At 41.0% G+C, this 13109-nt stretch overlaps 1 protein-coding gene across 1 annotated transcript; it reads left to right on the top strand.

Moving 5' to 3' along the window:
• The first annotated feature begins 3911 nt into the window (after positions 1-3911).
• Positions 3912-11427, top strand: si:dkey-12l12.1 (uncharacterized). The gene is made up of 7 exons (XM_014180722.2): positions 3912-4165; positions 7423-7488; positions 7876-7908; positions 9486-9611; positions 10112-10228; positions 10720-10827; positions 11071-11427. Exons 1-7 carry the CDS (start codon positions 4031-4033, stop codon positions 11131-11133), a joined length of 648 nt encoding a protein of 215 aa, XP_014036197.1. The 5' UTR covers positions 3912-4030; the 3' UTR covers positions 11134-11427.
• Positions 11428-13109: the final 1682 nt, after the last annotated feature.

Raw genomic sequence — 13109 nt, 5'->3', positions numbered from 1 at the left:
GTTTCACTCTGTGTTGTGTTCTATTGGATTTGACCCCACATGAACTTCACATGTGATCACGTGATGTTAACGTGATAACATGAAACTACACGTGACAACAGTGTATATATATATATATATATATATATATATATATATATATATATATATATATATAGTAATGGCCAAATATATATAAAATATATATATATATATATATATATATATATATATATATATATATATATATATATATATACACTGCTCAAAAAAATAAAGGGAACACTTAAACAACACATCCTAGATCTGAATGAAAGAAATAATCTTATTAAATACTTTTTTCTTTACATAGTTGAATGTGCTGACAACAAAATCACACAAAAATAATCAATGGAAATCCAATTTATCAACCCATGGAGGTCTGGATTTGGAGTCACACTCAAAATTAAAGTGGAAAACCACACTACAGGCTGATCCAACTTTGATGTAATGTCCTTAAAACAAGTCAAAATGAGGCTCAGTAGTGTGTGTGGCCTCCACGTGCCTGTATGACCTCCCTACAACGCCTGGGCATGCTCCTGATGAGGTGGCGGATGGTCTCCTGAGGGATCTCCTCCCAGACCTGGACTAAAGCATCCGCCAACTCCTGGACAGTCTGTGGTGTAACGTGGCGTTGGTGGATGGAGCGAGACATGATGTCCCAGATGTGCTCAATTGGATTCAGGTCTGGGGAACGTGCGGGCCAGTCCATAGCATCATTGCCTTCCTCTTGCAGGAACTGCTGACACACTCCAGCCACATGAGGTCTAGCATTGTCTTGCATTAGGAGGAACCCAGGGCCAACCACACCAGCATATGGTCTCACAAGGGGTCTGAGGATCTCATCTCGGTACCTAATGGCAGTCAGGCTACCTCTGGCGAGCACATGGAGGGCAGTGCGGCCCCCCAAAGAAATGCCACCCCACACCATGACTGACCCACCGCCAAACCGGTCATGCTGGAGGATGTTGCAGGCAGCAGAACGTTCTCCACGCGTTTCCAGACTCTGTCACGTCTGTCACATGTGCTCAGTGTGAACCTGCTTTCATCTGTGAAGAGCACAGGGCGCCAGTGGCGAATTTGCCAATCTTGGTGTTCTCTGGCAAATGCCAAACGTCTTGCACGGTGTTGGGCTGTAAGCACAACCCCCACCTGTGGACGTCGGGCCCTCATACCACCCTCATGGAGTCTGTTTCTGACCGTTTGAGCAGACACATGCACATTTGTGGCCTGCTGGAGGTCATTTTGCAGGGCTCTGGCAGTGCTCCTCTTGCTCCTCCTTGCACAAAGGCGGAGGTAGCGGTCCTGCTGCTGGGTTGTTGCCCTCCTACGGCCTCCTCCACGTCTCCTGATGTACTGGCCTGTCTCCTGGTAGCGCCTCCATGCTCTGGACACTACGCTGACAGACACAGCAAACCTTCTTGCCACAGCTCGCATTGATGTGCCATCCTGGATGAGCTGCACTACCTGAGCCACTTGTGTGGGTTGTAGACTCCGTCTCATGCTACCACTAGAGTGAAAGCACCGCCAGCATTCAAAAGTGACCAAAACATCAGCCAGGAAGCATAGGAACTGAGAAGTGGTCTGTGGTCTCCACCTGCAGAACCACTCTTTTATTGGGGGTGTCTTGCTTATTGCCTATAATTTCCACCTGTTGTCTATTCCATTTGCACAACAGCATGTGAAATATATTGTCAATCAGTGTTGCTTCCTAAGTGGACAGTTTGATTTCACAGAAGTGGGATTGACTTGGAGTTACATTGTGTTGTTTAAGTGTTCCCTTTATTTTTTTGAGCAATATATATATTTGGCCATTACTACTATAGTCCATAGAAACGCATTGAATAACACATTCATAAATAGCAAAACAAACAGTCAAAAAATAAATCATAAGGAATAAGGTTTTGAAGTGTCTGTCTTATATCAAGGAGATATAAGAAAGCTCAGGAAATATATTTAACCCCTTTTTTTGATGGCACAAAACTACTTCCATACTTCCATTCATTTTTTTTATCGATACCAGGCAGTGGTGTAAAGTACTTTAAAGTACTACTTAAGTCATTTTTTGGAGTATCTGTAATTTACAATTTATATTTTTGACTACTTTTACTTCACCACATTCCTAAAGAAAACAATGTATTTTTTACTCCATACATTTTCCCTCCATACATGTTTTTTTGTGAGAAGACTGATTTTCGGGATGTCTCCTTGGTCTGAAAAACAGTGCTGTAGCTCTGCCACTTTCCACCGCAGATGCGGTATCTCTAGTTAAAAAAATACGGATTTTGATGGGGATTTTTTTTATTATGTTCATTAGATTGACGGGTGCATCAATCGACTCTTCAGGATAAAAACTTCCACTATCGTGAAATACGTTGCACACATAGGCACTCATACAAAACAATATCCCCCATAGCAGGTGGGAAAAAGGACACACTAAGTATGATCCCCAATCAGAGGTAACGATTATCAGCTGCCTCCAATTGGGAACCATACACACACACCAACATAGAAATATAATACCTAGAAACCCCCCTAGTCACACCCTGACCTATTACACCATAGAGAACCCCTGAGGGCTCTCTATGGTCAGGGTGTGACACAAATAAAACTTCTAGACAGGCCCCCTTACAATCATTCACTCTACCTGGACACAGCCACAGGCTTGCCAATTTCTTTTTTTAAACAAACAAAATATCGGAAGAAATCGAATGGGACAAAAACACACCAGCATAAATAATGTGTTGGCAAATGTACCAGCACTGCAGTTTCCTTACAACTGCCCATTGTGACTTACTGTAGACAAACCCCTTACATTTATTGATGTACTTCTGGAAATGAAATACTATAGTATAGCCCTGTTTATACGTCATGCTAAGATTCACCCTTTGTCCTGATATTGTCCACATTTTTAGACAGGTGTAGACGGTTAAAAGACCCATTGTGATCTGATTGTGATCTGATATTCCTTACCACCTCCAGATGTAGCAAGGCACGCATTGTTTCTGGATATCAATCAAGTGTAAACAGATCTGGATTGTCAAACCATTTAAATCATCATTATACTGGCCTCAAAAATCATTGACAGGTAGCACCATTGATTTTTATGGCATCAGTAACTGTGTTAAAATAAATAAATCCAGATTATTTTGAAAGAATATCTGTCAAATAATTTGCATACAGGGAGGCACCAGCTAATGTGGTCACAATGCGGACACGGTGGATGGATGAGAGACACATTTTAATAGACGTGACAAGCCTTGATCAAACTGGATCATATTGATCAGATCACAAAACACACGTTAGCTCAAGGTGTAAGCAAAGTTTATGTGTGGACTTCAGATTCCCTCAGCACAACAAGCAGGTCCAAACCAACAGAAAGGGTTTAGAGGGGCAGTCTGGGATAAAGAACCACATGAAAATATATAAATACATTTATTTCACTAGGGCGAGGTAGAGCAGTATAAACACAGAACTATCTCTGGCAGAACAAAATAGGAAACCAACTCAAATCTTCTTCTCTTTTCCTGGATATCCTTAAAGTGAGCCACCAATCTCTCAAGTGCTGTCATAAGAGGTTTGACTTAACTCGTCTCTCTCTCTCTCTCTCTCTCTCTCTCTCTCTCTCTCTCTCTCTCTCTCTCTCTCTCTCTCTCTCAGTATGTGACAATAAAACTTTTTTTATATAGCTGTATTTTTTTTTTTTTAAGCATCAGTGGAAAATGACTTTCATGCGCCGTCCAGACTGGTACGGGGGAGGTGGGGGTGGTTATTGGGGGAGGCCCTTCAGATGGCTGACATGTTTTTGAAGAACCGCAGAACCGCTAGCTGGCGTAGAACGCTGGGCTGCGGTGTGGTGCGATGCTGTTTGTCTGTGTGAAGCTGAAGCTGGCATGCCCCCCCCCCCGCCTTCCTCTGTTCTTCTGCATCTGGTCCTCATTAGGTTAGGAGCGGATGGTATAAAGCAGGGAGCTGACGGGGGCTGGGCCTCAGTGCCTGGACCTGCACCATTATGGAAGCTGCTCTTTGGGTGTGCCTTAGTCTGCTCTGTCTGCAGGGCAGCTTTCTCCAGCTCACACATGGTGCAGACTGCACTGGGACATCACAGGTGGAAGACTGTGTTAATGGGCAGACCACCGGAGGAAAGGTAAGGGATTGGGGCCACATGTTACAGTTGTAGGTTTGTTGCATTTTGTGGAGGAGCTCGGTCAGGTAGATGGAGTTCGGAAGTGTTGGTGCTAAAAGTGTTTTTTTTTTTTTTACAAGCTATTCAAAGCACTTCCCCAGACTCTGCAGTAGCAAATTAGCTCAGAAGCCAAAGGAAGCCAATAACTGCTATGAATGCTCGTGTGTCTCCATTGAGTGTGTGCTGAGTTAAAAACTAGGTAAATCCTGGACAGCACACGCGGGGTTATTTTGACCCAGCCAGTTGGGTTGCGTGAATAACTTTTGTGGCTTTCAGATAATTGTTTTTGGCCACCTGGAAGAGTACATGTCATTCATGTTCATCATGTTACGTTTTACACTGCAAATTTCATAATTTCTTTTATTTACATATCCCAACATTGAGATACAATGTTGAGAGATCTTTTATTTACATATCCCAACACTGGGACTCTCATACACTTGTTTAAGCCTCATTAAAGCTTCAAAAGTGTCAGTGTTCAACCTTAACATGTGATAACAACAAAACAGATGAGCTGCAATTACATTTACTCTCACTGGTTACCAAAAATAACTATCAGAAAGCCACGCCCCGACTAACCCATGCCTCTAGTCTTCTGAGCTGAAACGTTGGGGCATATCTCAATAAACCAGCACCAATAACCCAGCACCCAGCATCAATAACCCAGCAGTTTTTTAAAGAAAACAACCCAACTAAGTGACCCAGTGCCTGCAACCTAGCAGTTGGGTCAACCAAACAATCCAGCATTTTTTTGAAAGTGTGTGTGTGTGTGTGTGTGTGTGTGTGTGTGTGTGACACAGTGGTATGGTGGCTGAGCATGTCATATTTTGGATGGAACACATGCCTGGATTTAAATAGAGTTAAACATTCCAGTAACCTGGAAACTTACACTTATTTTAGTCAGGAACAAAGTTTCATTGTAACCTATTCAATTACCCTCAATGGAACAAACTCTCTGCAGACTTTTAACGTGGCCACAGAGCTGTTTGAGCTGCCATATTTGCGGTCGACATTCTTTGTGGACATTCCCCATGTTCTGTCCAACGCAGTTACCTTCATCTGGCCAACACATACAGCAGATGTATGAAAGATTTTCTTCTCATTGCATTTTGATGGGTTAATTTCTGTAATTTCTGTAATTCTCATCTGTATAAGAGACATTGGTCTCAGTATAACTCCCTGATAAAATAAAGGTTAAATAAAATAAAAAATGAAAGATGCAGCATTTCAAAAGAGGATTTTCACCAACATGGAAGACTGAGTCAAGTATTCTTTACCGTGTGGAAAATAGAGGTTTTATGTGTTTTGTGTGTAATTACATTATTACAGTATGTGCAATTATTTAAACTTCAGATGTGGTTGGACTCCCAGTTGCCTTAGGCAGCATTATTGAAGAAATCTATTTTTTTAATTGAATTCAATGCTGAGTTTATTTGCCTGTGCTTTTTCCCACCAAGGTCATTGTGAATGTGGATAATGGAACATAATACATTACTGGGTTAGTTCATGGTGCTCGTCAACAACTAGCACAGAACAAAATGGACTATATAGAAAGTTTTCAAAATAGATAAATAAAAAAAAGAGCAGGGCGCCTCAATGTAATGAGGGATACCCTGAAGAGCACACTTCGTGCACTGAGTGTGAAGTGGATACAGGGCATGTACTGACCTTTGTACAAAGTATTGGGTCTATATTAAGACAACAGAAGTTTCTTCAGGGAGATTATACAGTGCATTCGGAAAGTATTCAGGCCTCTTTACTTTTTCCACATTTTGTTACGTTACAGACAGATTTTAAAATTATTAAATTGATTTTATTCATCATCAATTTACACAAAATACCCCATAATGACAAAGTAAAAACAGGTTTTTAAAAATGTTTGCAAATACTTTGTTGAAGCACCTTTGGCAGCCATTACAGCCTCGAGTCTTCTTGGGTATGACACCACAAGCTTGGCACATCTGTATTTGGGGAGTTTCTCCCATTCTTCTCTGCAGATCATCTCAAGCTCTATCAGTTTGGAAGGGGAGCATCGCCGAACAGCTATTTTCAGGTCTCTCCAGAGATGTTAGATCGGGCTCAAGTTCGGGCTCTGGCTGGGCCACTCAAGGACATTCAGAGACTTGTCCCAAAGTGTTGTCTTGGCTGTGTGCTTAGGATCATTGTCTTGTTGGGCTGTCATGTGCCTTCTACTGAAGAGTGGCTTCTGTCTGGCCTCTTTACCATAAAGGCCTGATTGGTGGAGTGCTGCAGAGATGGTTGTCCTTCTGGAAGGTTCTCCCCTCTCCATAGAGGAACTCTGAAAGTCTGTTAGAGTCTTGGTGGTTCCACATTTCATCAATGTAAGAATGATGTAGGCCACTGTGTTCTTGGGGACCTTAAATGCTGCAGACATGTTTTGGTACCCTTCCCCAGATCTGTACCTCAACACAATCCTGTCTCGGAGCTCTATGGACAATTCCTTTTGACCTCATGGCTTGGTTTTTGCTCTGACATGCACTGTCAACTGTGGGATCTTATATAGACAGGCTTGTGCCTTTCCAAATCATGTCCAATCAATTTAATTTATCCCCGGTGGACTCCAGTTAAGTTGTAGAAACATCTCAAGGATGATCAATGGAAACAGGATGCACCTGAGCTCAATTTCGAGTCTCATAGCAAAGGGTCTGAATATTTATGTAAATAAGGTATTTCCGTTTTTAATTTTTTTATACATTTGCAAAAAATTCTAAACCTGTTTTCACTTTGTCATTATGGGGTATTGTGTGTAGATTATGAGGAGAAAAATAAAATTCATCCATTATAGAATAAGGCTGTAGCATAACAATATGTGGAAAAAGTCAAGGGGTCTGAATACTTTCCAAATGCACTGTATGTTTAAGGAGGGGATGTACACTGTGAAAAGGCATACAGTACAAACTCTGTTTCCCTGTATGTTCTAGTAAAGCCTGAACTCCTACAATACGGTCACTGTTTACCCTTACTCATCCTGACAGGATATGGTGTATGAATTGTCTCAATAAACCGATGGTAACACTTTACACTAAGTTACTGTTATACCTTTCTAATGAGAATGTAATTCTGCAAGTAACGACATACAAACATGTTGTAACATATCAATTTAATAATTGTTTAGTAATTGCATATGAGTGGGGTTGAGGTGTTATTATTACGTAAGTGGAATAAAGAATACATATTGCTAAAATGATCTCCTTCAGAATGATGGGCTTCTGCGGCTGATGCCATCTGCTCCAAGAGAGACCCATATCCAGAAAAAGCCACAGGTATATGAGCCTCCCTCCCCACAAAGACATCCTACTACAGTCTGCTCTCTGTCACAGAGGACTCCTACCTTGTACTGGATTACTTTCCACTCTGGGTTTGTGCATGCAAGACATATCACTCACTGTATGGTAACTCCCCAGGAGGAATATGATTCCAATGCAACTAAAACGCTTGTCCCAAGATATTGAATATTGATATTAAATATAGATTCACCAAAGTCATTGCTCAGACATCTGTGTATAAGACAGGATATAGGACTATATACCTCTTTACCAACACACTCGCAGGCGCACAGACACACACTTACACGATAACATTTATAGAAGGCATTTATTTTCTCCCAAATTGCATTAACTCATTATTTACGTTTTTCTTTTGCCCAACAGAGAGGACGACCTGGGGCACACTCTGTACTTGGTGTAAGACATTTATATAAATCCTGCTGCTTATTACTGCAACACAAAACAATACAACCAATTAGCCTACTTTAACTATACACTGTAAAAAAAATCCAGTCATTTTTACAGTAAATTACTGGCAGCACAGAAGACAGTAAATTACTGTAGATTTACAGGACCTTTACTGAAACACAAATTTACAGCATATTACCGTAACACCTGACTACAGCAAACATGCTGTCATTCTAGAATTGACAGTGCCTTACTGGAAGCACAGCTAGTAAACTGTTGCAGATTTACAGTGCAGGCAGCTACTGCCAAAGATTGGCAATATTTCTATTACATGTATTTGATATGAGTATTTGAATAGTTTCAATATCTATTTTGTATTTAACTGGCCTGAAGTACAATTCATGTATTTTGTAACAGTTTAATAAGAATACATACATTTGGTATTTTCTAATACAAAAATAAACTTGCAAGTAGCCCGCATAACTACATAATGTCCAGCAGTGTGCTTTGGAAGTGTTCATTTTTAAATTGACATTGGTCATTTAGCAGACACTCTTGTCCAGAGGGACTTACAGTCAGTGCATTAAACTAATGTTGATAAAAAAAACATGTCATAGCAAGTAAAAGATTTATGTAACCGTTACTGAGAAAGTTGTTGTAATTAAGAATACATTGGTCTTCAAGGTATTGTGTATTTGTAACAAGATACCTTTTGAAGTATCCTTGCCCATCTCTTGCTAGTGCCAAGTTTGTTACTGTAATATTCACAATAACTCGCCACCAGCTTCTTTTAAGTTACTGTAATATCAGAGCAATCATACAGTACAACACAGTAACATTTGCCTGCTGTAGACTAAATAAGTATATTCTACTGTAATTGTAATATTGGTATTTCACTAATTACATTGGTGCAAGCAGGTTGGCTGCTAGGTATTTGTATTTTACAGCATATTTATGAATATTTGGCATTTTATATCACTTGCACTTCTAAAGGCCGAAACAATGGCTTCCAAACAGGTCATGATTACAGGGCAAAATAGACCAAAATGACTTGGCAAAACACTCAACCAGTAAAGGTTTAAGACTTGCTGCTACTCTGATCTGTCCCCTATACACATTCATTATTTGGGCACTACTACCACATATCAGTTTAATTGGTACAGCATTCTCACTAGCGGATGCAACAAATATAGCCACGTACAAGGCATGCCTCTAAATATGTTAATAAGCCAGAGTCTTTCTTCATCCACAACAATTTCCCAAAATGCACCATAATTCACAGTATGCTGCTATAAATATACAGCAAAACGAGTAATACAGTACTTCACTGTAAAATTGTATAGTACAATAAAGAATATAATTTTACAGCAGTGTAGCCAATGCCAATGAGCCCCTCCCCCATAATGCATTGCTCTTTAAAGTCCTGTAATATAGAATTACAGTAGCTAACTGTAAATATTTTGCTGTACATTTACAGCAATATGTTATATTGTACATACTTTAGCTATACAACACTATTGTATTGCTGAAGCCACAGTGCTGGCTCCACGTTCATCAACAATGCCTCATTTATTTCTGAATACAAGTTCAAAGATGACAACATACCGTCGGCTGTGCCGTTGGAGCGCCAGAAGAGAGAGTTGGGGAAGCACTCCAGCCTTCCTGGGTCCTTCTCAACGAAGGGCTTCCCCAACACACTCATCCAAGTTCAGGTAACGCCGGAGGCAGGGAGGGAGACGAACAGAGGGAGAGGTCTCAAATGATCCAATGGGGCTGTTGTGTTGTAATTTTTCTGATCCCTTAAAAACAGCGGCATAAGAAAGGATACGATGGATGGTGTACTGTAGTTTCTTATCCCGGGTTGTTTTCGTGAAGCACTTGGTATGCTACAGTGGTGGCTAGTGTCATTTTAAATAAAATTAATTTTTATTTTTATATATAAATATATATATATATATATATATATATATATATATATATATAGATATAATTAAAATTAAATAAAAAGGGCTCATTGTAATGTCGGAGAAGGAATAAATGGAACCGCATCATACACCTTAAAGACATGGTTTCCATGTGTTTGATACCGTTCTATTTATCCATTCCAGCCATTATTATGAGCCGTCCTCCCTTCAACAGACTCCTGTGTAACGTACAGTAGCCGGGCCACTTTTAGTTTCTAAATGATCCCCCGGGAATGTTGTTCCTCCAGACAGAGCGGGCCAGGAGACACTTGGGCCAGTCTGGGACCAAGAAGAAGAACAAGCCTAAATCCAGATTGGGATCTTTTTCTCTGCTCAGCAACAACAACCCCAGCGCCGCCATACAGGTATACAACATCGCCATGACAACCCAGGAGCAGACCATCATGTGATACCAGTCTATAGTTAACATCAGACATTTTTGTTTAGTGAGATTCTCAAACACACGGCTGACATGAGATATGGGCTCCCGAGTGGCGCAGCGGTCTAAGGCACTGTGTCTCAGTGCTAGAGGCGTCACTACAGACCCTGGTTCGATTCCAGGCTGTATCACAACCGCCCGTGATTGGGAGTCCCATAGCGCGGCGTACAATTGGCCCAGCCTCGTCCTTGTTAGGGTTTGGTCGGGGTAGGCCGTCATTGTAAATAAGAATTTGTTCTTAACTGACTTGCCTAGTCAAATAAAGGTTTAATCAAATAAAAATAAAATATATGTACGCTGTCCATATTAGGACTAAGTTTCAGCAGGAGTTATGAAGATGCTATCTTAGCCATACTTAGTCGACCTGCATTCAACATTGTATCATTGAAGTCTTACGTCATGTCATTGTTCTTCCAGGTGACCAGAGTACGGAGGCAGCTGCAGAAGGAGAAGAAGAAAGGGAAGCCAAGAGGACGACCAGGGGCATACTCCGCTATGGACGTCCCAGACAAACCTGAACCCTTGGTGAGGCCAATGTCCCCCTCCACCTATCCCTCACCCCCACCTGAGTCCATCAATCAATAAACCAATCAATCACTTTTTTGTGACCAGAGAGAAATTCTGCTTGCAAGCATGTTAAGAATACAGAGTTCATACAAAATAGTTAAAAACTGCTAACACAAAAAAAGTTTCAAACCTGTTGTGCTAAATTCACCTCCATCTGATTTGTCTCTCTAATCTAAACTAAATGTTTGATTCTTTCACCAGGGACAAAGGCGCAAGAGGAGCCCACAGAAGAAGAAACAGACCAAGAGAATTGTTTGTTCATAAACATTTCATTAAACAAGGGACTTTGTGGAAGCGCTACTGCTTCAATAGTTCATAAACTGTACTTTATATCTTCTCTTTGTAAGCATATTGGTTTTATGTAATTTTTAAAATGTAATAATAATGTAATATATATAATGGAAACACATCCCTGAGGACAAGTATACACACAATACTTTTGAGAACCCCTTTAACATTCTCTTTTATTATAGTTTTTTGTTGTTGTCGTTGGTTGATGGTGATTCTTTGGCAACTGTGCATATTATCAGGCTTAAATAAAGTAAACTTGTATGAGAATACTTCATGAGAACTTTCCACAACATAAGGCTACAGAGGGCTGCCGTTTCTAGCTAGCACTGTTTATTTTCTGTTTAGTCTATGACAGAGTCCGACTCCACCTTGACAAATGGACTAGAACATTTCACTGCTCCAGCTCTCCCTCTCTGTTGCCAAGTGCAACACCTTCAATTCCCACACAACAGGAGCTGGGTAACTTCCAGTAGTTAATTCAGAAATTGTGGATTAGGGGGGAAAATGTCACTGAGCCCCAATTACAGATGGCTGAGCTAAAGGCAGTGCCTGTATCCCAAATGGCACCATATTCCCTACATAGTGCACTACTTTTCACCATCTTAAGGCTAAGTTCATCGTTAGAACCATATGGTTTGAACGATGAACTTAGCCTTAAGATGCTTTTGGGAACCAGGTTGTGAGTACCGTGGGCCCTGGTCAAAAGTAGTGCGCTATGTAAGGAAGAGGGTGCCATTTGGGCTGCAAACAGTGAATGCCCAGCACAGTGTGGACCAGGTGCAGAGTCTAAACTTGCAGTCAAACCTTTGGGTTGAGAGCCTAATTATTCTGTCAAATTAAAGGGAGTTGGACCAGTTGATAATTGGAAAGAAATCATCATAATGTTAGACTGTATGCGCCATCTGTTTCAGAAGTCAAAGTTAATTTGTTCGAAAAAAAAACATGTTTCTTTTGAATTCATTTAGCCTGAGCTAGGAAGCTCATGGCATTGCATTCACTAATGGAAATGGTTTGAGTGTTTTTGCAGACCAGTCATGTACTTTACAGTGCCTGCGGAAAGTATTCAGACCCCTTGACTTTTTCCACATTTTGTTACGTTACAGCCTTATTCTAAAATGGATTAAAAAATCCTCAGCAATCTACACACAATACCCCATAATGACAAAGCAAAAACAGATTTTATGCATTTTTGCAAATGTATTAAAAACAAAAAACAAATACCTTATTTACATAAATATTCAGACCCTTTGCTATGAGACTCAAAATTGACCTCAGGTGCATCCTGTTTCCATTGATCATCCTTGATGTTTCTGCAACTTGGTTGGAGTCCACCTGTGGTAAATTCAATTGATTGGACATGATTTGGAAAGGCACACGCCTGTAAGGTCCCACGGTTGACAGTGCATGTCAGAGCAAAAACCAAGCCATGAGGTCGAAGGAATTGTCCGTAGAGCTCCAAGACTGGATTGTGTCAAGGCACAGATCTGGGGAAGGGAACCAAAACATTTCAGCAGCATTGAAGGTCCCCAAGAACACAGTGGTCTTCATCATTCTAAAATGGAAAAAGTTTAAAACCACCAAGACTCTTCCTAGTGTTGGCCGCCTGTCCAAATTGAGCAATCGGGAAAGAAGGGCCTTGGTCAATGAGGTGACCAAGATCCCGATGGTCACTCTGACAAAGTTCTAGAGGTCCTCTGTGGAGATGGGAGAACCTTCCAGAAGGACAACCATCTCTGTAGCACTCCACCAATCAGGCCTTAATGGTAGAGTGGCCAGACAGAAGCCACTCCTCAGTAAAAGGCACATGACAGCCGGCTTGGAGTTTGGCACAAGGCACCTAAAGACTCTCAGATCATGAGAAACAATATTCTCTGGTCTGATGAGACCAAGATTGAACACTTTGGCCTGAATGCCAAGGGTCATGTCTGAAGGAAACCTGGCACCATCCC

Source organism: Salmo salar, chromosome ssa29, assembly GCF_905237065.1.
Source record: "Salmo salar chromosome ssa29, Ssal_v3.1, whole genome shotgun sequence".
NCBI classification, from domain to species: domain Eukaryota; kingdom Metazoa; phylum Chordata; class Actinopteri; order Salmoniformes; family Salmonidae; genus Salmo; species Salmo salar.
Note: the sequence above shows the minus strand (reverse complement) of the source record. Positions and strands in the feature narration are given on the sequence as shown.

What these genes read in the sequence shown, in the direction of transcription:
- si:dkey-12l12.1 (XM_014180722.2), top strand. Translation starts at nt 4,031, where the DNA reads ATGGAAGCTGCTCTTTGGGTGTGCCTTAGTCTGCTCTGTCTGCAGGGC. An exon ending in ACCCCAGCGCCGCCATACAG is followed by an intron (nt 10,229 to 10,719) that starts GTATACAACATC and finishes TTGTTCTTCCAG; the next exon opens with GTGACCAGAGTACGGAGGCA. An exon ending in CAGACAAACCTGAACCCTTG is followed by an intron (nt 10,828 to 11,070) that starts GTGAGGCCAATG and finishes TTCTTTCACCAG; the next exon opens with GGACAAAGGCGCAAGAGGAG.